Source organism: Peromyscus maniculatus, chromosome 4 (genome assembly GCF_049852395.1).
Source record: "Peromyscus maniculatus bairdii isolate BWxNUB_F1_BW_parent chromosome 4, HU_Pman_BW_mat_3.1, whole genome shotgun sequence".
NCBI classification, from domain to species: domain Eukaryota; kingdom Metazoa; phylum Chordata; class Mammalia; order Rodentia; family Cricetidae; genus Peromyscus; species Peromyscus maniculatus.
In genome coordinates this window covers 102,438,687-102,461,941 of record NC_134855.1, presented here as the reverse complement: position 1 = coordinate 102,461,941, position 23,255 = coordinate 102,438,687, and the positions used below count along the sequence as shown (strand labels likewise).

Here is a 23,255-nt window from a genome sequence, read left to right as displayed (position 1 = left end):
TGTATGTATGTATGTATGTATGTATGTATATGTATGTATGTGTACATATTTGTGTGTAGATGCATGCATGCCATGGTGCATGTGTGGAGATCAGAGGACAACCATGGGTATAAGTGGTCTATCTTCCACCATGCCTGGAACAGGGTCTCTTGTTCACCTCAGCTTACACTAGACTAGCCAGCCTGTTTAGAGGGCTCTCCTGTCTCTGTCTCTCATCTGTTAGGAGCACTGGTCTTATGAAGTGCTGCTGTGCCAAGCTCAAAGTGCTGGGGGTTCAATCCCTGGTCCTCACGGTTGTACACCAAGCACTCTACCCATCTAGCCCACAGGGTATAAATTCTAAAATACTCTTGAAGCTGGATCAGGGCACAAGACCAGCATTGGGCTGTGGATGCAGGACCATCAGTCCTGTGATTTTTCTGAACCACTCATCTAATTTCAGACTCTAGCCTTTAACGAGTCTTCCAAGGAGAAAACAGGAACAGAATGTGACCAGGTAACAGATATTTCTGATAAGAAGTTACTAGATTTTTGAAATAAATACAGCATGACTAACATAAAAAAAAAAAAAAACGATGCAGTATAAACCTCTAAATGTCAAAAGGCAGGATGTAATGACTTGGATATTTTATTTTGACTTTACATGCGGTGTTAAAAACCCAAAGTACATATTATTTACACATCCACAATACAAGTTTACAAGATATCTATACATGTTAAAGTACTCTATAAAACAGTATAGAGCCACTTCACTTTAGGGTTATTTTTTATGCCGTACCATTAAAAAAGATACAATCTGTGTTTACCTTTGCACAAATGGATAAAGCATTTAAAATTAAATTAACAGAATAGAGACTAGAATCCATGTTAGAAATTTCAACATAAATACTGATAGAACTCACAGTACACTCTAAGGCAGCACAATGTTACAAAATGTTATCAGGGTCACACAGAGTTACCACGCTGGGATTAATATCGGTAAGGTAAATGCAAACACGTTGTTGGTGGCAGACTGCGTAGTGCTTATTGTTGGTTGGTTTAATTGATTAAACTGTAATATTTTAGTTGCAAAGCTGAAGTAGTTTGAGGACAGGTGTTTCAGCTTTTGAGCTCCCAAGAAATCACAGGGAATCATTTTTCTCTAGAAAAGAATGTTCTTGAAGGAAAAGACCAACTCCATCAGTATTCTACATTCTGTATAAAAATGATCTGGTGTTCTGCACCCATCCCTCCCCACAAGTAATGCATTCCATCGTCACTGTCCCAAGATATTGGTTGAGTTTACCTGGCTGGGTCAGGAGCCTTTCTCAGCTGCGGTAATTTCTAGATTAGGTTGGGTAAATGACTGGGCCATGTGCAGTGAGTTAACCAAAGTCGTCAGTAGGCTGCACATCGTCAGCCGTCAGTGGGCCCTGCCAAGCTACGTAGAAATGACTTTAGACATGGTTTCCTCAGGTGCCACGTTCCCTGGGAACCCTCATCTGCCTTCACATTATCAGAAGAGCAGGGCTGGAATGTTTATCATGACAAGGGGGCGGACGCTGCTTCTGATTCTGGTGGGGGGGGGTCAACAAGAAATTGCTCTAGGTTGCTGCATGACTTTGTAAGAAGTCCTCAGGTGCTGGCTGAAAAACATCTGCAACCGGCGCCTGGGAAAGGATGCGCTATAGCGGAAACACTCAATGTAGTGCAGAACTTCTACCACTCTCGTGAATAAGGCACAAAATGCACAGATCCAGGTAAACTCACATGTGGTATTTACAGCTGACTGTCATTGCCTGCATGACTTAGGAGAAAATCCTCAGAACACAACACAGAGGCCAGGATGGCACCACCAGTGGCTTTTCAGACCCTCCCTGGCCAGCCAACTGCCTGTCATTCCTGTTCTGTCTCTTTCTTTTGTCCTCTGTTTGGGTTCTCTCTTTTTGTCTTGGGGGAGGGAAGAGTTAACAGAAGAAAACTTTTGCTATACGGAAAATAAAATAACACAATCAAAATAAACACTTAGGAGTGTGTCCGGGGTTAAGTAGCGTGCCTCAGGCTTTAATTCACAGTGGACAGGTAAATGTTACTACTGAATACTGGTAGATACATCAAGGATACCTCTTAATATCTCTAACTTCTTAAGCTGGCAAGGCTGGAATAGAAGTTTTGATGAATAGCAGCACAAAATTATTTAGAACTCTTAAATGTTCTGACATTGGGTACCACATAGGTTAAGTTAATCATTTGACAGTCATAAGGAGCCTCGACTTCCTTTCTCGGAGCTGAACACAATGGACTGGTGTGGGAGGAAGCTAGTTGTCTTCAATCATGCTCAGTGTAAACAACTCCATAGTACAAAAAGATGCAATGGGCACCTAAATAAATCCTAATGGGTACAGAACTATCTCACTACACACACACACACACACACACACACACACACATACTCTGACACAATTTTGTTGGTGGCATCAAATAAAAAAAAAAAAACAGTGCCACACATGAAAAAAAAATGCTACAGTTTGGGTCAAAGATTCAATTTTTTTTTTTTTTAGCAAACTGCTTGGTAATCTACAAGCTCATTTTGTTTTGAGACATTCCCATCTTTTCATTTTGACATTTGTGCAAGAGGCAAGGTGAATGCATACAATATTAAAATGTTCACATTTAATGGGAAGACCACACAGAATGGCAGTCTGAATTGAACCCATTTTCAAGTATTTGTTCAGTCTTCTGAGTACTCTATCAGCTCTTTATACTGGTGAAGGGAGCCCTGGCAGGCTGCAAAGCCCCTTCGGCTCCGAACAAGAGAAATGGAATGACCAGTACCTCCCTTTGTCTCAGGCAAGTACACAGAAGCCTTGCTGCAGTAGCTACATGTGGCAAGTTCTGGTGTTACCAAAGTTACAGAGTTTCTTTGGCTACTTGTTTCTCTTCAAATACAAGCAGGTATCTTGTCTTAAGGTACCCTCACAGCGACCTCTCAACAACCGGGACAGGATAAAGCCACACGGGAATAGCACAGCACGTTGGAGGCCTAGTAAGTGTATTTGTTCAGTGGCCTGACAGACGTGGTCTGAGGGACAAAGGAAGGCTTTGGCGGCACATCAGGTTTTAAGGATGGTGTCCTCTTTAGTCCCGTCCTGGGGAGGGTGCCATTACTGGTGTAGCTGCTCTGTCTGGAGAGGGAAGGCTGCAGATGGACACTCACAGGTGTCCCCTGAATAAAGTCCACCTTCGCCCCGGTGGGAGTGGGCATATATCCTCCACGGTTCATACTCGGCTGTCTGGATAACAAAACACCATTTGGTGAGTTTAAGTTTTTAGGCACGGCTGATATAGAGTGCCTCTGGGAGGAATTTTTATGATAACCCCTTTGTCTTTCCAGAGATGTCATTGGGACCCCAGGAGTGGTGGGGACATCTACTCTCTTGGTTGGGCTATTTCTGGGGAGTGTTGAGGGAGGGGAGTACAGAGATGCCTCCCGGTTAGGGACCTTGGGTGGGACCTCAGACATAGGTCCTACTGGGTCCAGCATGAGGGTTTGATGGGCCATATGGATTTCTCCCATGATGGCTTTGGGGTTACTGTTTGGGTCATTTAGATGCTTCAGGAGATCGTTAAGGGTGTTTCTGGAATCCACAGAACGCCGGTGCTCCCTCTTACTGGACGACTTTGTAAGAGGATGGTCAATGTTCTGAAGTTTCTTTTCAGCTTTATGAGCATTAGAGTTTGAAAATGACGTATTGTAGTCGTGGGTGGCGTTTGGAAGAACAATGGCACTGGGGATGTGCCCGTGACTTAATGGGGAATGGGGTGGAGGACTAGAAGGAAAAAACTGGGGGTGTTCTTTCCTTGAAGCACCATGGCCGTGGGCCTTGTCAGAGTGGCTCTTCATGGCCTGCAGGGTCTTCTGGTGGAGTACAGGTGTGGACTCTGGAGTGGGGAGAGCAGCCAGCTCTGGAGGCTGGCCTCGGTGGTCCATGACCATGGATTTTGTATCCGTGTTGGGTGGCAGCTCCTTCCGACTGGTCAGCAGGTTGCTATAGAGTTTAGGAGAATCAATGTTCTGTTGGTATTCCTTGACGGGACTGTCAAAGAGACCATTCAGCTTGGCAAAGCTTCCGCTGGAGTCTGTGCATGACTGGGCTGATTCCGCATCTTTATGGATCTTTCTGTTCTTGCGAACAAACATGTCGCGGTAGCAGTATACAGCCACGCCTGCAATGAATGCGCCCAAGACGAAAGCCGCGAACACACAAGTGATGAGGACATTCATATGGACCATCTGGTTGGAGTCTCCAGATTGGACTTCCCACCGTACACCTGCAACAGACATGTGAAGACTTTGAAGGAGGTGCTTAAAAAAAAAAAAAAACCCAAACATTAAATACAAAAGAGCTTACACTGAACCAATACTACCTTCAAAGGCTCCATATGCCTAGCTTATAGGATCAAGCAGATCGCAAAATTTCACATGTATTCCCGTCCCTCCCCCCCACCCCGAAATCACAATACAATCTCCAGAAACATACATGCTTGCTGCAAAAGTCAACATAACTCTAATCTTCTGTTAGCATATGTTTCTCCTTCCTTTCCCCCAATCTCTTTTAAGCAGTTGTTAGGAATTTTAAAAGTTTCTATCTAAAGAGCAGAGTTAGAATATTTCAGAAAACATTTACCTTAGGATTGTCACCTAATTCCTAAATAAGGGTTAAAGAGTTGCAGCTGGAGTTAAGGAAGTGTCTGAATTAGCAAACACACACATCACGCTAAAATAGCTATGCTAATACAGCTGTGTTAACTAGAACAAAAGCGTAACTGGTCACAAACTAAAAAGCAGCTACTTGGTCAGTGTTAAGTACAAATCTACACTTGTGCATTTGTCTTCACATTCTGTTTCGAAATTTCATCCTGGGATGAAATATTCATGAAGTATCTACTATGTAAGAAAACGGGACAGTGTAAGAAAATAATCTATATATTAGTTTAAGAATACCATTAAATTATCTGGAGGTATTTGAGGAATACTTAAATTAGACCTAGGGAGTGAAGAATGAGTTAGTTTATAATTATTGGAAATTTTAATGCAACCACAGACATCTAAGAAGCGATTAAGGAAACGTTAGATTGAGAGGCATTCAAGTCCGTTATATGTTACACATGCAGCTATCCCAGAGTGACTGAGTCAGAGCGACTGGGAGGGTTCTCCGGCATTAGGACAGTAGTAAGGCTGACTGTTAGTTGGTTTTGATCAGCTGTCAAAGTTATGGAATGTAATGGCACTGTGAAAGACCAGGAAAGAAAAGAACAAAGAAATGGTATTACTGAAGAAATCAAAACAGAAATAATGATTATAAAATTGTTTGCAATGAAAATACAGGAAACAAAAATCAAAAGAAGTAAATCATAAATGACAAGGCAATGCTGTAAGAACTGATTGGAAACCTGAGACCACAGCGTATACACAAAGGGACAGACTTTTTGGTTTTTCCTGAAGAATTAGATCTAATAAGCAAATTGATCAGGTAGCTTTTAAACTCCATCTATCATGTGCTGAAAGCAGTCATTACGGACAAGCACTATGTCACGCTTTACTGCTTGTGGCATCTGAGTGACTCGTCACCCCACATATCCTTTCCACATTACATTTGCAGTCAAAGCTAAGAGGCGGAGAGAGTCTCCTCAATAGAACTTTGGTAACAGGATATTTGTCATCTGTGAGGATTTTTTGTTTTTGTTTTTCTTTTTGATATTTCGAGGGTGACCCTCAAAGTTCTCTGATATACAGCAGGCTCTCAGTGTCTCCAGGCAGAAACCAGTGCAGATTAGACTGTCTGAGTGGCTGTTTCAGGAGCGATGTCCTGGGCAGGAATGAACTCAGACTTAACCACAGAACAGCAAAGTCACTGTGGCCACAGGTGCTAGAGGAAGGCACCTGCAGTTAGGTCTACTGAGTTTCCCCTCTGAGAACCATGCCAGGAGTCAGGTTTCCACGCAGTTGGAGATGAGGTGCCTGGCCAGGCCTTACCCTTTGGGATACCTGATAAAGTATCAGTAAAATCAGAAGTGTATGGGTCATCTTGAACTACAAATTTCCGGGAGCTCGTCAGTTTAGGTCTCCAGGTATCAACCACTTTAGATGTAATTTCTGGGCTACTTGCCACAGTGGCAACAGAAGATGAAGAGACCTCCATGTCTGTGGTGGCAAACAGATGTCCATTAACATGGCTAGCGTCAGAAGAGCTTTCTGATTGCTTTGTTGCATTTTAAAGTCAAGTAAATGTTCTGAGAAATCCTGTCCTGGAATTTTGTAAAAGCACACCTGAGGGGACTAGACCAAATCCTTTCCTTGTAAGAGAAGTGTGAAAACTAGAAGTTGACAATGAAGACACAGTATGCAGATTTTAACAGTAAAGATCCTCAAACATTCCTACTGAACCCTTCTCATGGAAATGTAACGTAATTCCCAACTCAGGCTGCCTCTGCTTCCCTCTAGCTCTTGGGGGTCATTTAATTTATTTGTACTATGTATTGTACAGAGAACTTTTGTGAATGGTTGTGGGGGGAGGTCTTTATACCCTTCTCTTCACTGGCGAAGCTATAATGGAATTACATTGAGAAAATACCTGGTCAAGTCCAAGTAAACAGTTGATTTTGGACCTGATAAACCAGTTCTGCCTAAGAGGCCATTCTGCTTCTCCAGGGCCTCCTGTCCATTTGTAGATTTCTCACTGCACTGAGAGCCTCCATCCACAATGTAGCACAAACCTTGCTGTGTTCTCTGAAATGCCTGGGGAGTTTCTTCCAAAGAGTTAGCAGTAACTCATGCACAAGCAACGGCATTTACACACTGAATAAGGATGCTGGGATACATGAGATCAGCCATCCTTTTCTCCCCCAGGGATGAAACTGATGTGAACCCTAGAAGCAGCATAGACTGAAGAGCAACTGAACCTTTCTGAATCTATTACCAGCGTTAACCTAGTAGATTCCCATGAATATATAAGCATATGCTTTTAGACATGGTATAGACTGATCCAACAGTTACAGGGAGAGGCTTCTAAACAAACACAGAGAGATGTGCATGGAGACCCCACTGTACATCTTTGTACACCCAATTCCAGCTTCATTCAACTGAAGCTACTTTCACACCACTGAGAACACAACATTCAGAGATTCCTGGGATCACCACAAAACATTCAAAAAAGATCTTTAAAACTTAGAAATACACATTTTTTAAAAAAAATGTGTATTGTTCATTCCTTGGTCTTATGAAAGGTGGGGGGGGAAAGGGGGAAATTATGCGATTCTGTCATCCATGGAGTACAGATGGCCAGAAGGAGCATTCACGATGCCAAGGGCTGAGAGAGAAGGAAGCTGGGCGGCCGGCGTGCAGTTGAAATGCGGTATATGTCAACCCACTGGACTGTTCTTACGGATGTGCCTCGGTCAATGATGAATCATTAACATGCTACACACGGGTGGAGGGTTGAGTAAGAAAACATCTTTCAGGACCTTCAGAGGGTTATGAGTCAAAGCAGAAAAATGAAGGGGCTGCCAAACTGCGCAAAAGGAGGAGGGGGAGAGGGGCTGAAAATGCCGAACTGAAGGAAAGAAAAGACTGTTAATTCAAAAAAATTAAAAAAAACTAACCAGATGTTGGACCGCCAAATATTTTGTAATCTGGTGTAGTTGAAGTAGGCAAACTTTCTAAAGGGATTAAAGGAACAAGTAATCAGTGGAAAGTAACTGAAAGAAAGCAAAAAGTTTATGAATTCCAAGTAATAGGAAAAAGTCAAAAGAAAAGACTACAAATTAAAAGTCTACTGGTTAGACTCCCTCTCTCGTTAGACTGTTTTTTTACAAAAGTTCCAATGGTGGAGGAAAAGAAAAATTCAGAATCTTTTCTAACGGACCCCCATGACCAAACAGCTCAGCTTTTGCGAAGTTTAAGTTAAATGCTAGGTGGTATGTGTCCCAAGTCGTTATCAAGACTGGTTGTCAAATCATGTGGGCATGCAAACAGTCAAGGGCAGCAGCCGGAGGGGAGGGAGGTGTCTGTCTTACCGTGGCAGTCCCCTAGGTGGGCCGTGTTGCCGTACTCTGTGTCTTGCTCAAATCCTCCAGCGCTGTGGTTATGGGAAGCAAACAAGTCTTCGGTTAACAGCCTTCATAGGGACCCAAGGGACAACCAGGACAGAGCCGAGAACACAGACTGGTTAGTGACAGGAAGCAGAGAGCATACGCTGACGACTCAACACACTTGCCAAAGGGACCGAATGTTAGTTCATCTAGGACGTCTGGGAGAACGAAACAGTCTCTCTCCAGAATCTGTTGTCCTAAGGGTTGCTGTGCCTAAATCTTGTTTCCCTTTCAAAGTTTTAGATTTTCTTTTTTTTAAATCTTTCCCCATACTGGAAAAAGAAATGAAGGAAACGAAAGGCAGTGCATCTGGAAATTCAATTTTTTTTCTTTCAGGTGTTGTTGCTACTCTGAGAGAAGACAGTTAGGTGGTCCAGTGTACTTACAGCATCCCTAGGGTCACTCTCTCACAAACGCCCTGGCTTAACCAACCGCAGTACGGGTCACGCGATGCGATGCAAGACCTGTCGGAGACCAAACAAACTGTGATGTGGATTTTGTTATCATCACGGGGTATGCCATCGCAAGAGCGGGAGTGGGGAAAGGAACACAGGCTTACTTTTTACAGGATCCGTAGCGCTCACAGCGACTGAGGGGGATGCGGACGACGCAGCTAGAGAAGGCCACGTACAAAGCATGGTGATCTTTGTCCAGCTGTAACGAGACGACCTTTCTGTCCTCCTCGCTCTCAGCGTTGCACCTATTTTGTGGGGACATTATGAAGGCACACACTGAAGTCAAACCGGCACCACCCACACCAGAGGTATGATCTGGCAGCCAAGCAGCAAGCCAAGGGCCTAATTTGAGAAATAATCATCACGGGATACAGCTCTCTGCTTTTGTCTAACTGGTTACAAATCAAGCTGGATAAAGGGTCTTTAAAATTGCTGTCCTGGTTGAATGGAATTGCAGCTGTGGAGAGTGTGTAGGACGCTAACAAACGAGAAGGATGCTATTCTAAAGTGTTGAAATCCTCCCATGCTGGAGGCCTCTGGGTGCCTGTGTCCCGGGCTCTACTTCCGTCACTGATTTCTTATGTGTTTTAATTGTCCGGACAATCTCAGTTCCCTGGTTAGAACAAAATGCTAAACTCTCTGTGCACATGCTCACTACCAACTGTGCCACATGCAGCATCCCAAAATAGATCTGCAAGGTAAGATGGTGCTAAGATGTTCTCATTTTTCACAGGTGAGAAAGAAGGGCTGACGTATTTTTAAACTCATCAGCTGTTCACCCTCCTTGCCCCAGTGGGCTTACGAAAACAAACAAGCCTAAAAGGCATCTGGGGGTGGTGGTAAATAATACAGGAAGACATAAAACCCAAACAGAACCGCTACAAAGCGCCACTAGTTCAGAAGTCTGAAAGGAGATGGCCAGATGAGATACACACCAGACACTTCTGAGCAAAGCTGAAGAGGTTTCTCCTCAAACGTACTCACTTGGCTTGGTTGTAAGCTTCAATCTCCTCAAGCAATACACTGTCATTCAAAGAGAAAGGGCTGGTCTTTGCCAACACTTTCAGCACCACGCCGGCTTCAGAGCCGACAAAGATGACGGTGTAGTTTTGGTAGGGCCCCGCCGAACGGTCCACTTCGATGGCCGTCAACCTGTACCTGGCAGAGGAGAGAGGCAAGTCAGCCCAGGAGGCCAGTGGCGGGAGAACCGGGAGGTGGAAGCAGACTGCCTGGAGTCTCACCTGACCCGGGTCTTTGTGAACCAGGGCTCATCAGCAATGGGGGGAACAGCAGAGTCCATCAGGGGATGGGATTTGATGAAAGACAGGGTCTCGTCTGGGAAGTCGATGGAGGTTTTGTAAGCTTCTGCAAGGCCGTGCTTGGCACAGCAGCCAGGCCTGAAATGAAAATAGCGATCTTCAGTCAGTCTCGCTCACATAACCGAATTTAAGGAGTAAGCACATATTCTGTAGAAAAGAGGCCAAGAGAGGAAGAAGTGACAGAAAAGCCAGAGGAGCAGTATCATTTCCCAGAATTCCACGGGCCCTTCACATCCACATGCACAGGGGGTAACAGGACACCATTTATTGGCTTTGTGGGGGCTGCCTCCGAGAGACACTCTGCTGGGGAGGGAGAACGGATGGAGAGATGGTGCCAATGTTCACAATGGTTTTTTTTTTTTTTTTGTTGTTGTTGAATACAAAAACCTTTCGACTCTTCTTTACCTTGGTTTTGGTACTTTGTCTTCGGGAACTGCCGTCCAAACAGAGTCTGGGGTTTTCTGCTCTTTGAATCGCCCTTTGAACACCTTCTCAATGTCGTCCATGCTAAAGGCACAGACTGCAGAACCAGGAATGCTGAAAGATGAGAAAACGGTGAGGAAGAGACTCACGCTGGGGGCTGTGCCCGGTCCCAAGGAGGAGCACAAAGCACCCCTGGGAGGACCAGGGTTCCTCCTGTCCCCACCTGTTAAGCTGCGTGGTGAAGACCCCAATCACGGTGGGGACGCCGTTGATTTGGATTATGTCTGTGATGGACTGCAGAACATCAAAGTAGAAAAAGGAATCTCCGGGGACAGAGCAGTTAAGCCTGGCCTTCAGGAAGGAAGTCCAGTGCTTCTCCAGAACCCGCTGGGAGCCACCCATGTCGTTTTTACAAATGCGAGCCACGCGGGAATACACAGCCTGCCGGGAGACAAAAGGCGAGGGATGGACGAGGTTATGAGCCCGGAAGAGGAACACAGCAAAATGCTGCTGCTTAAGGGAGGGACAAAAAGGAAAACAAACAAAATAGATGTCTGGCTCAAAACAAGCTGCCCCTCACTGTGCTTCCGCAGTGAGAATGCAATGCAGAGTTTTTCCCACATTGCCAAACAGGCTCCCCGAGACATGAGCCATCTATCTATCTTCCTGGCTGAATGAAAACCACGCCTGTACTTCTGCCTCTAACTTTTTCTGTTGCTTCTCGTATTATTAATAAAATGTGCAATCCTTAAACATGATCACAGAAGAAGTTGCAATACTTAAAGGAATACAGGAATTTTCACAGCAACACTCTAAAGTGAACAGGAGAGGTTCCTGTTCTCCATTCTGCCTTTGACATTGGAAACGATGAGATCATCGATGGCTTTCTAGAGAGTAAAAAAGAAGCCTCCACTTTCTATGGTGATAGAAATAAAAATATGAAAGCTTTTGAAAGCCCAAGGAGGCAGCTGTTCCCACTCTGGGCATCGTGAGGTGTTTCCCAACCGTCAGCTGTACCCTCAGCCACCCGGTGCCCTGACTTGGCCTCATAGGCACTGAAGCGAGTGCTCTGAAACAAGACAGGAGGGCGCCCATCACTCTACCCAAGTGGGTGGGATTCCGTGCTGGTTGTGTCCAGAGTGCACATCCAGCATATGTACTTGCCTTGCCTAAGTTATTATGTTCCACAGCGATTTCTCTGAAGAAGAAATAGACATAGTTTCCATATTCAATGGCATGAAGAAAGTGTGGTTCTGAAAGAAAATTGAAAACAAACCATTCTTAAAGGATAATTCAATTAGTGTAAGACCCCAGCTGCCAGGTAGGTTGCATAGCTACCCTTGGAGCAATGATTTCAAGGAGTCCCAACATGGGTGTGTTCAAGCTTCAGGGAGCTTATGTCTTTAAAGTCAGCTAATGGACTGTGAAAAAAGGCCTACAGGGAACGGGTCTACAGCAAAGGTCCATGTTTCAACAGATTTATTCATTAACCTATTTAACTAGAGAAGAAAACCTCATATTGAGATTAAAAAAAAAAACCTGATTTTCAGAATCTAAAGAACAAAAGGTCTCTATAAATATTAACTCATCAGTTCTTATTATTAACGTTCCAAGATGGGTGGACGAGCATGGGGGGGTAGTAGTGTGTGCATTTGGTGTTACACAAATTGATCCGTAAAGACAAAGTCTCTCTTTAGTTGTCTGGTCTTGCTTTGGCCACTTGGCATAACTACCTGGATACACTTACTCCCTGATATGGCTGCTTGTCTGATTATTCCCTGTCAATGCCCCGTTCATAAGCAAAACACACGTGCTTATTCTAGACGAACAATTCAAAGTCATGCTCCGCACTTGGCTGCTGCTCCACTTAAGTCTTCTCTCCGTCCCCAATAACCCCACGGCGTTGCTCCTCATAGGTACCTTTGATCCATTTGGAATCATATTTTATTGTTCTAAGGGCAGATCCGTCACCCATGCTTCTATAAATGACAGCATCACTAGCCAGGAAGTCGGCCACTGTAGCAGAATACAGTTTCCCATCTGAAACCAAAGTTATAATTTGGTAAAATAACCATAATTACCTGCGGTATGTTAGCACGGCTACCTTCTGCAGGTTCCACCTGTCGCCATTATCTATGCAGTAAACTACACCTGTGCTCACCCTCGACCTCTGACTGGCTGTCGTATGACATTACCTAATTTTACAGATGAGGGATCTCAGCACCAAAAATTAAGCAACGTATTCAGGGTCAGTGGCTTAGTTAATGGCAGAGCCATGTGTGAGAATATTTGGCCCAGTCACTGAGATCCTCATTTTTTTTTTTCACGTATTCTTCCTAACAATTTGTTCATTGGCTTTAGCCTTTGAAATGCTTATGTCAAAGCATGATCTTTTCTCTCCCTTTAAATTCTTTTGTACCTTCAATGTCATTAATCATTGATATTCAATACACCACAGCTTCTTACCAGCAAAGAGGGCAACATTGGTTTGTCTGGCATCAAATGGGCATCGTGCCAGGCCGCTAATTTCTTCCCCATCATACTCTAAGGTATTCAACTGCAAGAGAGAAAAAAAAAATAGCTAGTGTCACATCTGTTCAATGTACTTACTTGAAGGCAATATTGCTTTATTTATATTGAAATTTTATTTGAGGGATTCTCTTTTGTATTCTCTTATAACATTAGAGATAAATCACTGGGTTATAGCAGAGAAGATTCATCTCTAATAGCAAACCGGTGAAGGAATATATAGTTGAAGGGGAAAAATATTCATCATATAAAACATACTTACCCTATAGTATCTACACATGGGGTTGAAAGCATTGGTACCACAAACAAAAACCATCTCATCGTTTCTTGGAACAAATACTTTGATGAAGTTGTGGCACTCGTCCTAAAGGAAAAATAATGACATGACGATCAGACATCTCCTATGCTGACATTATGGTGGCAAGTCCACAAAGAGGGAATGGAGCAGGCACCCATCCACTGTACTCACTTTATGCTTGCCTTTCATAGCACAGTTTTCTCGATCCTGTTGCCTGGACCTCCACGTCAGCTTCTGGATGAATCAAGTAAAATCAAAGTTCAGTTTTAAAAGGATGCACTTTTGGCGGGGGCATTACTGAAGCTCAGAGGGAGTGTGAACACATTTGCCCTCTGTAGCTGATGGCTCACCTTGCTTGGTATGACCTCTGTTTTGGGGATTTCATTTAAGTTCACTGTATAGACTTGATCTCTGTTGGAAACAAGGCAGTAAGTCATATCACGTGAATGCATAAACGCTAAGCTCTCTCTTATTTCATCTTTACAGATCTGCCCTTCTTGTTCTTTGAAGATCACCAGGCTTTTCCGTGACTTGCACAGAGTTAACAAGGAGTACTTTTGCATTAGTGACATGCTTCTATGAATCACTGAAGTCAAGGAGCAAAGGAGGCACTTCCCTCCAGGCTTGGCGCAAACTGACTGGGCACTAGCATGGGCATGTTTCTGATATCTGCTTGAATAATTCTAAGTTAGAAAAGAATGAAGAATGCTTTTTTTTTCTCTCCTGTTCCTTTAAGATGAAAGAATGATGTGTGATTTCTGGATGTGTCACAGAGGTCTGTAGTTCTGTACTCTGTAACTGGTACCCAGCATGCTCTTCATGGAGAGTATTTTTGGCTGCTTGCAATTCTTGATCACAATCACATATTAGTTTTTCATGAACTAGACACATTAATGCAAGCACCACAAGAGAAAAGAATTTTAATCTAATAAACCAGCGAAAGGAAAATTACCTGCCAGCAATATAAAGTGTGTCTCGAATTTTCAGCATCAGCTGAAAGTCCAGCCTATGCTGCGATTCGTTGCCTGAAGGGCGTCCTCTAAAAACCGGATATTGCCTTGAATCTGCAAGTAAAAATGGGCTAAACCATCAGTCAGGATTACAGAGCTGAAGAATCAATAGCCAGCATTGATTAGCTGTATATAGTACTTGTAGGAAGGGTTTTAACTAAATTCCTCTCTTAAGGTCTTGAATATAAATTAGTAAAAGATGGAGAATGTCAGCAAATGGTCCTTTTCTTTTTTACTGAAAATACATAATTTCTACGTATGGGCTGCTGCAGGGCAGCGCCCGACAGAACTGGCTCAGTCTCTGCGCAGCCGAGGAAAAGAATGCAGATGATTTAATGGGCAAAACATTGTACAGACATATTAAAATCTGTCTCTGGCGCTGAAAATGAATCTACATAGAACGAGGCAAACACGAGGCTTCCTCTGGAAAGGATGACAGGGCTTCGGGTGACTTACAGTGATAATCAACAGTGTTAAGGGGCTCGTCGTCTTCCGGGAAGCTGACTGCCCGTAACCTGGAGACCAGAAGGAACAGCACGTGGAAGCAAAGCAGAAAGAACCTCATGGTTGGCCAAGAAGAAATCTGAGCGACCCCTCCTCAGAAGTCCCACCTAGCTACCTGGAAGACAAAAGCATTATGGGAAAACCTTTACGCTGTGGTGAAATTACCTTCTCATTCATAGGCGATCCTATTTTTTTTTTTTTTTTTTTTTTTTTGCCCACCTCTTTCCATAGCTCCCTATCAACCAAGACACCTGGCAGAGGCAGACAGGTATCTCCAAGAACAGACAGAAGGCAGCACCAAGCCAGGTCCCGCTGAAGCACCTGGTGAGCATATTGATGCTTCGGGTTCATTTGCCAGCATTTTGGAGGCAACTCTGTGTCACTGCAGCAAAATCACCAGAACCACAAACAGAAGTGTTGGCTGCTGACTTGGCAAGGAAGTGGGCAAAGTAGGAATCAGAATTTTAATTAAACTCCAATCTGTATCCCTTCCCCCAGTCCTGACACACATAGATACAACATGTCTCCTCCTCCCACGAAAGGCCCAAACTGCCTTGAAAAGCCAGAGCTGATGACCTTGCCCTCAGCCACCGGCTTTTTGCATAAGTGCTGCCCAGCATCGAGCATTGCCGAGCCACAGTCCTACATTCTCAAACAGGTGTTTTGAAGACCAACTTGCAAAAAGGGATCAGTGACCTTGCATTAGGGTGAAAGGGACTGAAAAGAAATAAAGACGATTTCGTGAAAACTAATCGGTAAAGCAGGAAGTGACAGAGTAGGCCAGCTGGTACCCAGTCTCTAGGGACATGGATGTTCTAACATAAAACCATTCAGACACAAACCACTGTCCTAAGTACACTGTTCTCTTCCTTTCACTGGGATCTGAACTGTAGGGGGCCTTAGTCCTAACACCCTCCCTTTGTTAGATGGGAAAACTAAAGGCTGACAAAAAACCAAATTCGCTCTGACTTTCATGGTGCCTCCAGGGCAAGGCTGGAGTCCAGAGCAGTCATCTGAGTCTCTGACCAGACTCTCCACTCCAAACTAGACTGAGGAAATAAATGGGCATTTTTTCCTTCAAACAGATGGCATTACAAAGAGACTTTTGGGAGGAATGGCTATATTCATCATTTTTATTGAAGTTATGTTTCACAGATATTAAATCACACATTAAATATGTACAGTTATTGTTGATCAATACCCCAATAAAACCATGAAAACAGAACAGAGTTAAGAGATCTGTAAATGTTAGCAACTCATTGATGAAATGAAGTGGGTTTTCTGGGCCAATGGGAAAGGGACCTCTGTGAGATTCCAAGGGTGTTACTTTTCAGGAATGCCATCTTTTCCCAACCAAAGCTGTCACTTTCAGTGACCAAAAATGGCCTCCCTCTGTATACCTAAGAACCATGGGACAAATTATAAGTAGCTATCTCAAATTCTGAAGTATACAACAATTCAGTAATTAAAAAAATGTGAATATGTACAGCACACACTATAATTTGAATAAAAGTGTAAGCCAAATACAAATGAGTAAAACTAATTTTAAAAACAGGCCTAGTTTTATATGGAGAGAGTGTTTCGATAAAATCTGTTAATAGACAATGCATCCAGCAGTGAGTTAATAAATAAAAGTGCTTCACAAAATATAAGGGCAAATGGAAATGATGACATCATTCTGTACTCAAGCCTGTGACTGGATGGAACCCTATCATTGCTGGCTAACTGACCCCGGAGAATGGGCCCTCAATCTCCAGGAGAATTGGTCTGCTTATCTATAAAATATGGAAACAGCATCTCTTCTCTTCATCATAAAAAGGAATAAATGCCTATTGGACAGTAGAGTCTGAGCATAGTTCGCACTGTGTACGGCCAGCTTCACCTCAAGAGTCTGAACAAGGTCTGGTGAAAACCCATACTAAAAACTGATGATAATTCGTCCAATTTCTCTTACAAATAAAAGGCTACTTAGCATAAAAGACTATGTTTAGAATAAATTTTGCAGCTGATACCTACCTATGAAGAAAGCTTCTCTTGAGAATTTTACCAACCCAAACCCATGACGGTAGTAACTGTCCTCGTATTTCTGTCTCACGTGTTTTCAGTTGTAACAACATAACCTTATTCCCTTTGCCACATCTTCTGAAGCAGCCTGGCCTGGCTTGTTCCTAATGCTTTCTGTTTGTCAAGACTCCAGACAATTCCAGCAGTCTAAAAAGACTAATGATGCTCTGAGCACCAAGTTTGGCTGTGGCTCCAGTCCCAAACTGCATCTTCCGGATGGAAAGTCACTTGGCTCTTTCTGCCCAGAATCATGAAAAAGGATCTCAGACACTCACTGCTCCTAAAGAGATGTGGAAATACGTGTACAGAAACAGAGAGTTCTGTGAGGCTCTCTTCCATGCCTCACGTCAGCCAGGCACAGCATCTGTGTTTCCCAGCCCGGAAGAGGCCCCCATCCACAAGAGCTTAGGCCAGGTCGTGCTGACTCATAGCTAGCCCCTAGCTATGGCTGAGCTGTCACATCCTTTAGTACCTCATCTGACACACAGAGCCCTTCTTCCCAAACCCTGCCCATAGTCAACCTAATCCTTCAAAACTCAAGTCCACCATCAATGGCTTTCTGCCCACAAAGAAAGATTAAAAAAAAAAAAAACAATTTTACTGTAGATGCTATACAAGGAAGTATTTGTTGTTATACATATAGCAAAGAAGGGCTGTGGCAGTGGGGGGTGGCTGTGCGTGCGTGCGTGTGTGTGTGTGTGTGTGTGTGTGTGTGTGTGTGTGTGTGTGTGTGAAAGAATCTGGAAGTCCATTCGAGAAATGTACCAAACAGAGGAATGATCTGCATAGAAATCCTCCAAGTTATTAAGGTTTTTGAGACAAGGTGTCACTATGTATCCTAGGCTGGCTTTGAGCTCACTAGGTTGTCCAGGCTGGATAGCTTCACAGCTCAGCCTCCTAAGTGCTGGAATGAGAGATGTGCTGCCCCATGTCTGGGATTCTAGGTCTCAAATCAGGACACTAGTTAGGTGATGCAGGCAAGTTGAGAGTCAGACAAAATGCTGGAAAAGATGTAGACTGGCGGCTAGAAAAAGCTAAAATTTGCCTGTGACATTTACTCCGTGTGTCTGGATTTGACTCAGTTTATCAAATATAATTTTTTTTTACCATCTCATTGACCCTTCTGGGGATTAGATGAAATGATCCACAGAAGACACCTACCACTACCTGACTGACAGCAAAGTTCTAGTAGCTTTTTAGTAAATATTATGATTTGCGGTTTCATCTCATTAGGCAACAGGGATGTGAAGGAAACCCCCCTGCTCCCGTCAGGTAGAACCACTTACAAAACTTCCTGTGTTGCCATCACCACAGTGATGGGGTTTTCCCTGCAGGACAAGGTCAAGTCCACAAATGCAGACGCCTCCACTGAGGAGGAGGGACCACTTCCCCAGAGTAAGCTTATCTCGAGAGCATCCTCGGAGGGGCTACTCTGTCTAGTCCAAGAGCAGTGACACAAGGATGAGCATATTTTGTCAAAAAACAAAGCAAGCTCTTAAAGGGAGCTCCAAGCTGCCGGGACACCCAGTGAGCGGCAGTATCCACACGAGGAGATAGGTTCCAGGACTGAGCTCCACAGTCATACCTCATTTTACCCTACGGGATAGCTAATTTTTAAGGTCCATACAAATGAGAACACAACTAGAAAGAAAAACAGTATTTTTGGCAGTCTGAAGGGTAATATATATCAAAGATTGCAATCAGTAACTATCAAAAAGCCATCATTTATAGCCCGGAAAAGCGGCATCATAAGAAAGGAGAGAAACAGGAGACCAACACTTCAATCCATCCCACCCAGCCTTCAGCAACCTAACCTCCAGACTGACGGCTGTAGAGTTCTTCCCTCCTACCTGTTTTCAAGAAAAGAGAAGGTGATCCTGTGCTAGTCTCCTCTGAGATGAAACCATTCCACCCCGCAGGGGAACTCCTTCAGCAGAGGGGTGAACAATAACAACAAAATAGCTTCCAGAAGTCCCTGAAACTGGCCAGATTCACTAGCCCGCTCCCTGCCAGAGGACACAGAGCACAAGCTGCAAGGAAGACAGAGGTGGGAAGTGGCCCAGGAGGCGCTCTGACAGGAATGGCTGCCTGGAATAGATTTTGATCAACCCAGCTACCTGGGAAAGACCCTCTCCAACCAGCTAAGCTGCCTGCAGGCTGTGAGGTGTGCTCCGGGTTCCTGGCTTTCAGAGGCTGTTATCCATGCTGAAGTGGGCTCTGCTGATGCAGCTGCCTGAGTCATTTATGTTCCTGTAAGTAACCAACCCCCTACCCACCTGGAGGTAAGCACAATAAAATTCATTGGTTCACTTTGGACTTTGGCGGTAACCATACTTTGGTCTATTGGGGGTTCCCCATGTGGGGTGAGAAGAGAAATAAATATATTTCATCTCCCCAGGAAAAATTTTGTCACACAATAGATAATATCACTCCTGAGAAAAGTAACACCACCCAGCCACCCAGAGATAACTTCTCTTACACAGTGTTCAGTATCAAACACCCATTACTGGACATTCCAATCCTTTGTGGAGACAAAAATAACAAAACTAGGTCTACAGATAAACTATACATTAGAGTTATCAAGTTATTGTCCAAAAAACAATGGTGTATGTGGGTGTGGTGGTGCACCTCTTTAATCCCAGCGCTTGAGAGACAGAGACAGGTGGATCTCTATGATCTGAGGTTAGCCTGGTCTACTTAGAGAGTTACAAGCTAGCCAGAGAAACATGTGAGAGCCTGTCTCAAAAACAAACAAACAAACAAACAAACAAACAAATCAAAACTGCCCAGATTTTATCTAAAGGATAAAGATGACAAAGAGAATTTCACCAAAGAACCAGAATCCATAAGGCAGAATTAAGTGGAAATCTTACAGTAAAATCCATATGCACCTAAAACTTCTTAATAACTGTGGTCAGTAAAGGATTGTTTGTCACTAAAGAGAATATTAGTGAAGTGGAAAGTAAGTTTAAAAAGCTAACAGGCAGAAACATGGAGAGCGAAAACACTGGAAAAAACAAATCAGAAAAGTAAAGACAAAACCAAAAAACCCCACAAACCACATTATGTTTATTTAGAGAGAAAAATAACAGGAAGAATATTTAACAAAGTAATGTCAGCATTTTTTCCAAAACTGACAAAAGATTATAAGTTACCCATTAATAAGAACTCTAAGTACTTCTAAATAGAAAGAAAAATCATACTTAGACATATTATACTGTAGATACTGAAAACAAAGAAAACTTTAAAAGACCATTAAAAGCTAAAAAAGATGTATTACCTTCAAAAGAACAAGAATGGTCGTGACAGAGGACTTATCAACAGAAATGATGGAAGGCAGCAGACCATAGAATGAGATTTTTAAAACTGTTGAAAGAAAATAAATTCCCAGCACAGAATTCTGTGAGTAGTGAGGGTAGTTTTTTTTTTCTTTTTTAAAAAACACAAAAAATGTTTTATACAAACAAAATCTTAAGAAATTTGCTGTTAGCAGATCCAAACTGCTAGGCACAATAGTTTACCCAGGAGTCAAAGCGATCCCTTTTTACATTTCTAGTATGGTGGTCAGATCTGAAATCTAGAACTCTCAGATAAAGATGCTAGCACCTAGTCTCTGGTCTCTGAAAACCCCTTGACATCCAAGACAGAAAGAAAGCAACAACCACCCAGGCCTTCCCCACTGGTTTCCAGTACATTCCCTTCCTGTGTACCATAGCCGCCATGGCTCAGTGAGGTGCACTTCAGCACCTGGGAGTCTTCCCACCCAGGATCTAGAAGCTACACTGCTTTCTTCTGGCTTCCTAATGACTGTTCTGGCCCTTGAGTCTTGGCTTGCTTACCAAGGTTCACCTCCTTTCTTCCATTTTGTCTGATAACACCTTAGTTTCTAGAGCTTTCCAAAGATTTTAGTGGCTCCCTCCCTCATGGTCCACCCTGTGATTCCTCCTCAGAAACTATTAAAGTCAAAAGTCAAGCTTGGTTCAGTGGGATCCTAATCCTCTGCCTTCCCAGCCTGCTTGCTCCCGATTTCATTCTCGCTGCTCATTCTTCTTATGGGAACCTTTAGCACACTAACTGCTCTTTCGTCTCCAATCTCAGCATTCCTCTCAGACACTCTAATTAAAGGTCATGCATTTCTTGAATATGTCTATAGATGCTCCAGACTCCCCTGCCTGCAAGAACCTTCTTGCAAGGGCCTTATCCTGGACAAAATAGCCATTAATCTCCATATCTACCCTACAGCATAGAACGTTTGCTTTGATTCAGGCACAATGAACAGATTTCTTGACCACCAACTACAGATGGCAGTTTGAGACCCCAAGGAGATCCTAGTTTGTTTTCAAAACTTGACTATTCTCTAACAAATTCAAACTTTCTGATCTGCCTCAAGCAGGCGGCATGCTCTCTAGTAACAACTGACAGCCCACATGACCCACCTTTCCACCTCCAGCAAAATAACCAAGCCTGACAAGGACACATCTTCAGTACCTTGCCTCATACCAAGATACACTGACTCTTCCCTGTGTTCTTTAACCAGCTTCTGAAAGTCTTTTCTTTCACATGGTGTGTGTGTGTGTGTGTGTGTGTGTGTGTGTGTACACGCGCACGCGCGCACATGTGTTCATCTGGGCATGTATATATGAGGGGAGCATGCCAATCTGCATGAGGCCAGAGGCTAGTATTATGTGTTTTCCTTGTTCTCCAGGGTCTCTTGCTGAACCCGGTGCTCATCTGCTGGTGATGATAAAGCCTGCGGTCCCCATCCCCACCCCACCCCCAGCCACCTTAGCACCACGGGGCTAGAGATGTATGTTGTCGTGCCCAGCTTTTACACAGGTGCTCGGGATCCTAACTCAAGTCTGTGCAGTAAGCAGTTCATTCCCTGAGTTTTCTCCTCAGACCCTTCACCTATAGTCTTTTCCTAAACAGGAAGACCATAGTCTCCCACACCCTCACTCTCCCTGTCTCTCATTAATGTGACTTTTCATCTATAACTGACTGAATACGGTTAGGTGTTCATAGGTGTCTCAACCCTCATCTCATTAAAAGAACAGAAAGTCCCATACTGCAGGTCCTGCACCGGCCTCCTCTTCTTCCCTTCCCTTCACAGAGGTCCTGCCCTGGCCTCCTCTTCTTCCCTTCCCTTCACAGAGCTTCACGTTGTTGATTCTCACTGTCATCATTTCCACAGCTACTCCTCAGCTGTCCACATCCTGAGCTCCTACTCTTTCTAAATGAGGCCTCTCTGGGAAGACACTGAAACAACAGACATTTACAGCCCTGGCTCACACTCAGCCCAAGGTCCTTTAGTCACATCTGTCTGTTACAGAAGTCCCCACTCCAACCAAGACAAGGTCTAACACTCTAACCCAGGTTGTTCTGGAAGTTCAAGTCCAGACTGGCCTTGGACTCTCCAATTCTTCTTGCGCGGCCCCCTCATGCTGTGACTTGAGACTTGAACCACCCCATTTGGCTCCGACGGCACATGAAAACCCTACCTCTCTGTGCGCTGTCTTCTGTCGCATTCTTCTGACATGTATCCACCCTCTCTTTGTCTCCTTTTTAATTTTTTTCCTCTTCAGACAAAGTCTCACCAAGTTGGTTTCAAACTGGAGGGTCCCCCTGCTTCCTCCTCTGCAGCCCTAGGATTACAGGCATGTGCCACCATGCCTGGCTCTTCCATTCATTTTCTAGCTGCATCAAGAATTACCTTTCCAGGATGTACACCTTGGCATGTGACTGCACAGCTCTCCAAAAACTTCCTATTGAAACCTCAGTGCTTTAAATGTGGCCTTCTGGACTGTTCTCATCCTGAGTCCTCTCCTCTTCAGCTGCATGTTAAGAAGTCTCTATCTCTCCTAACTGGGGTTTCTGCCACCTTGGAATGGTGTTGGGCACTGGACTATGGTATAAGCCACTGGCACCAACAAGGAGAATTCTCCTACTTATCTTCTGTTGGGACCTTCTCCCTTCCTCTTTATCCCATTCACCTTTTCCTCCTCATTTTTTTTCTTCTTTAGAGAGAGTCTTGCTATGTATCCCAGGCTGGCCTCGAACCCACTATGTAGCCTATGCTAGGAACTTCCATCATCCCTCCTGCCTGTGCTTGCTGAGTGCTGGGATTATACATACACACCACCATGACCAACTTGGATTCAGGTTCTTGATTTCTGTTCTTGGTTTCCTCAATTGCAAGATTTTAGAGCCCCCCAAAAGCTTCCCCTGTCCTGGAGGGATGTCTGGCTAGGTTATCAATGCTGGAGGCAAGTTCCAAGGAACTGTGGATAAAGGAGTAAACGAAGGGACTAATCAAGAGTCCTGAATTGCCACAGCCCTGCAGACTCTTAGCAATGGGGGCTTTTTGGACTCCGATTTAATTTAGATTCATATCAAACTATTAAACAGCCACAGAAGGTAGCAGACCGCAAGAGGACAGGTATCTGGAGCTCCACTTTCAAGGAGCATTGACTTCACTGAGAATGCTGTGGATTAAAGGGGAGGGGGAGGATTTGGAACTAAAGAA

The 23,255-nt window shown here is 43.9% G+C and overlaps 1 protein-coding gene across 32 annotated transcripts in view; it reads right to left on the bottom strand.

Moving 5' to 3' along the window:
- Positions 1-612: 612 nt before the first annotated feature.
- The window catches only part of Sema6d (semaphorin 6D), a 569,376-nt gene continuing 546,733 nt past the window's right edge, over positions 613-23,255 (bottom strand). For 7 of the 32 annotated variants that reach the window (XM_076570515.1, XM_042276119.2, XM_076570516.1 and 4 more), the window contains 18 exons: positions 14,621-14,783; positions 14,107-14,218; positions 13,505-13,565; positions 13,326-13,388; positions 13,119-13,220; positions 12,794-12,884; positions 12,248-12,367; positions 11,492-11,580; positions 10,551-10,768; positions 10,310-10,441; positions 9,827-9,982; positions 9,570-9,743; positions 8,690-8,830; positions 8,517-8,594; positions 8,056-8,156; positions 7,642-7,698; positions 6,017-6,184; positions 613-4,311 (listed from right to left, as the gene is read on the bottom strand). In XM_076570515.1, the coding sequence (XP_076426630.1) occupies positions 3,023-4,311; positions 6,017-6,184; positions 7,642-7,698; positions 8,056-8,156; positions 8,517-8,594; positions 8,690-8,830; positions 9,570-9,743; positions 9,827-9,982; positions 10,310-10,441; positions 10,551-10,768; positions 11,492-11,580; positions 12,248-12,367; positions 12,794-12,884; positions 13,119-13,220; positions 13,326-13,388; positions 13,505-13,565; positions 14,107-14,218; positions 14,621-14,729 (3,261 nt within the window). In that variant the 5' untranslated portion in view covers positions 14,730-14,783 and the 3' untranslated portion in view covers positions 613-3,022. Of the gene's footprint in view, positions 4,312-6,016; positions 6,185-7,641; positions 7,699-8,055; positions 8,157-8,516; positions 8,595-8,689; positions 8,831-9,569; positions 9,744-9,826; positions 9,983-10,309; positions 10,442-10,550; positions 10,769-11,491; positions 11,581-12,247; positions 12,368-12,793; positions 12,885-13,118; positions 13,221-13,325; positions 13,389-13,504; positions 13,566-14,106; positions 14,219-14,620; positions 14,784-18,582; positions 18,602-23,255 lie in introns of those variants that run through there. The other 25 variants (XM_076570523.1, XM_042276129.2, XM_076570525.1 and 22 more) reach the window with 11 other exon arrangements.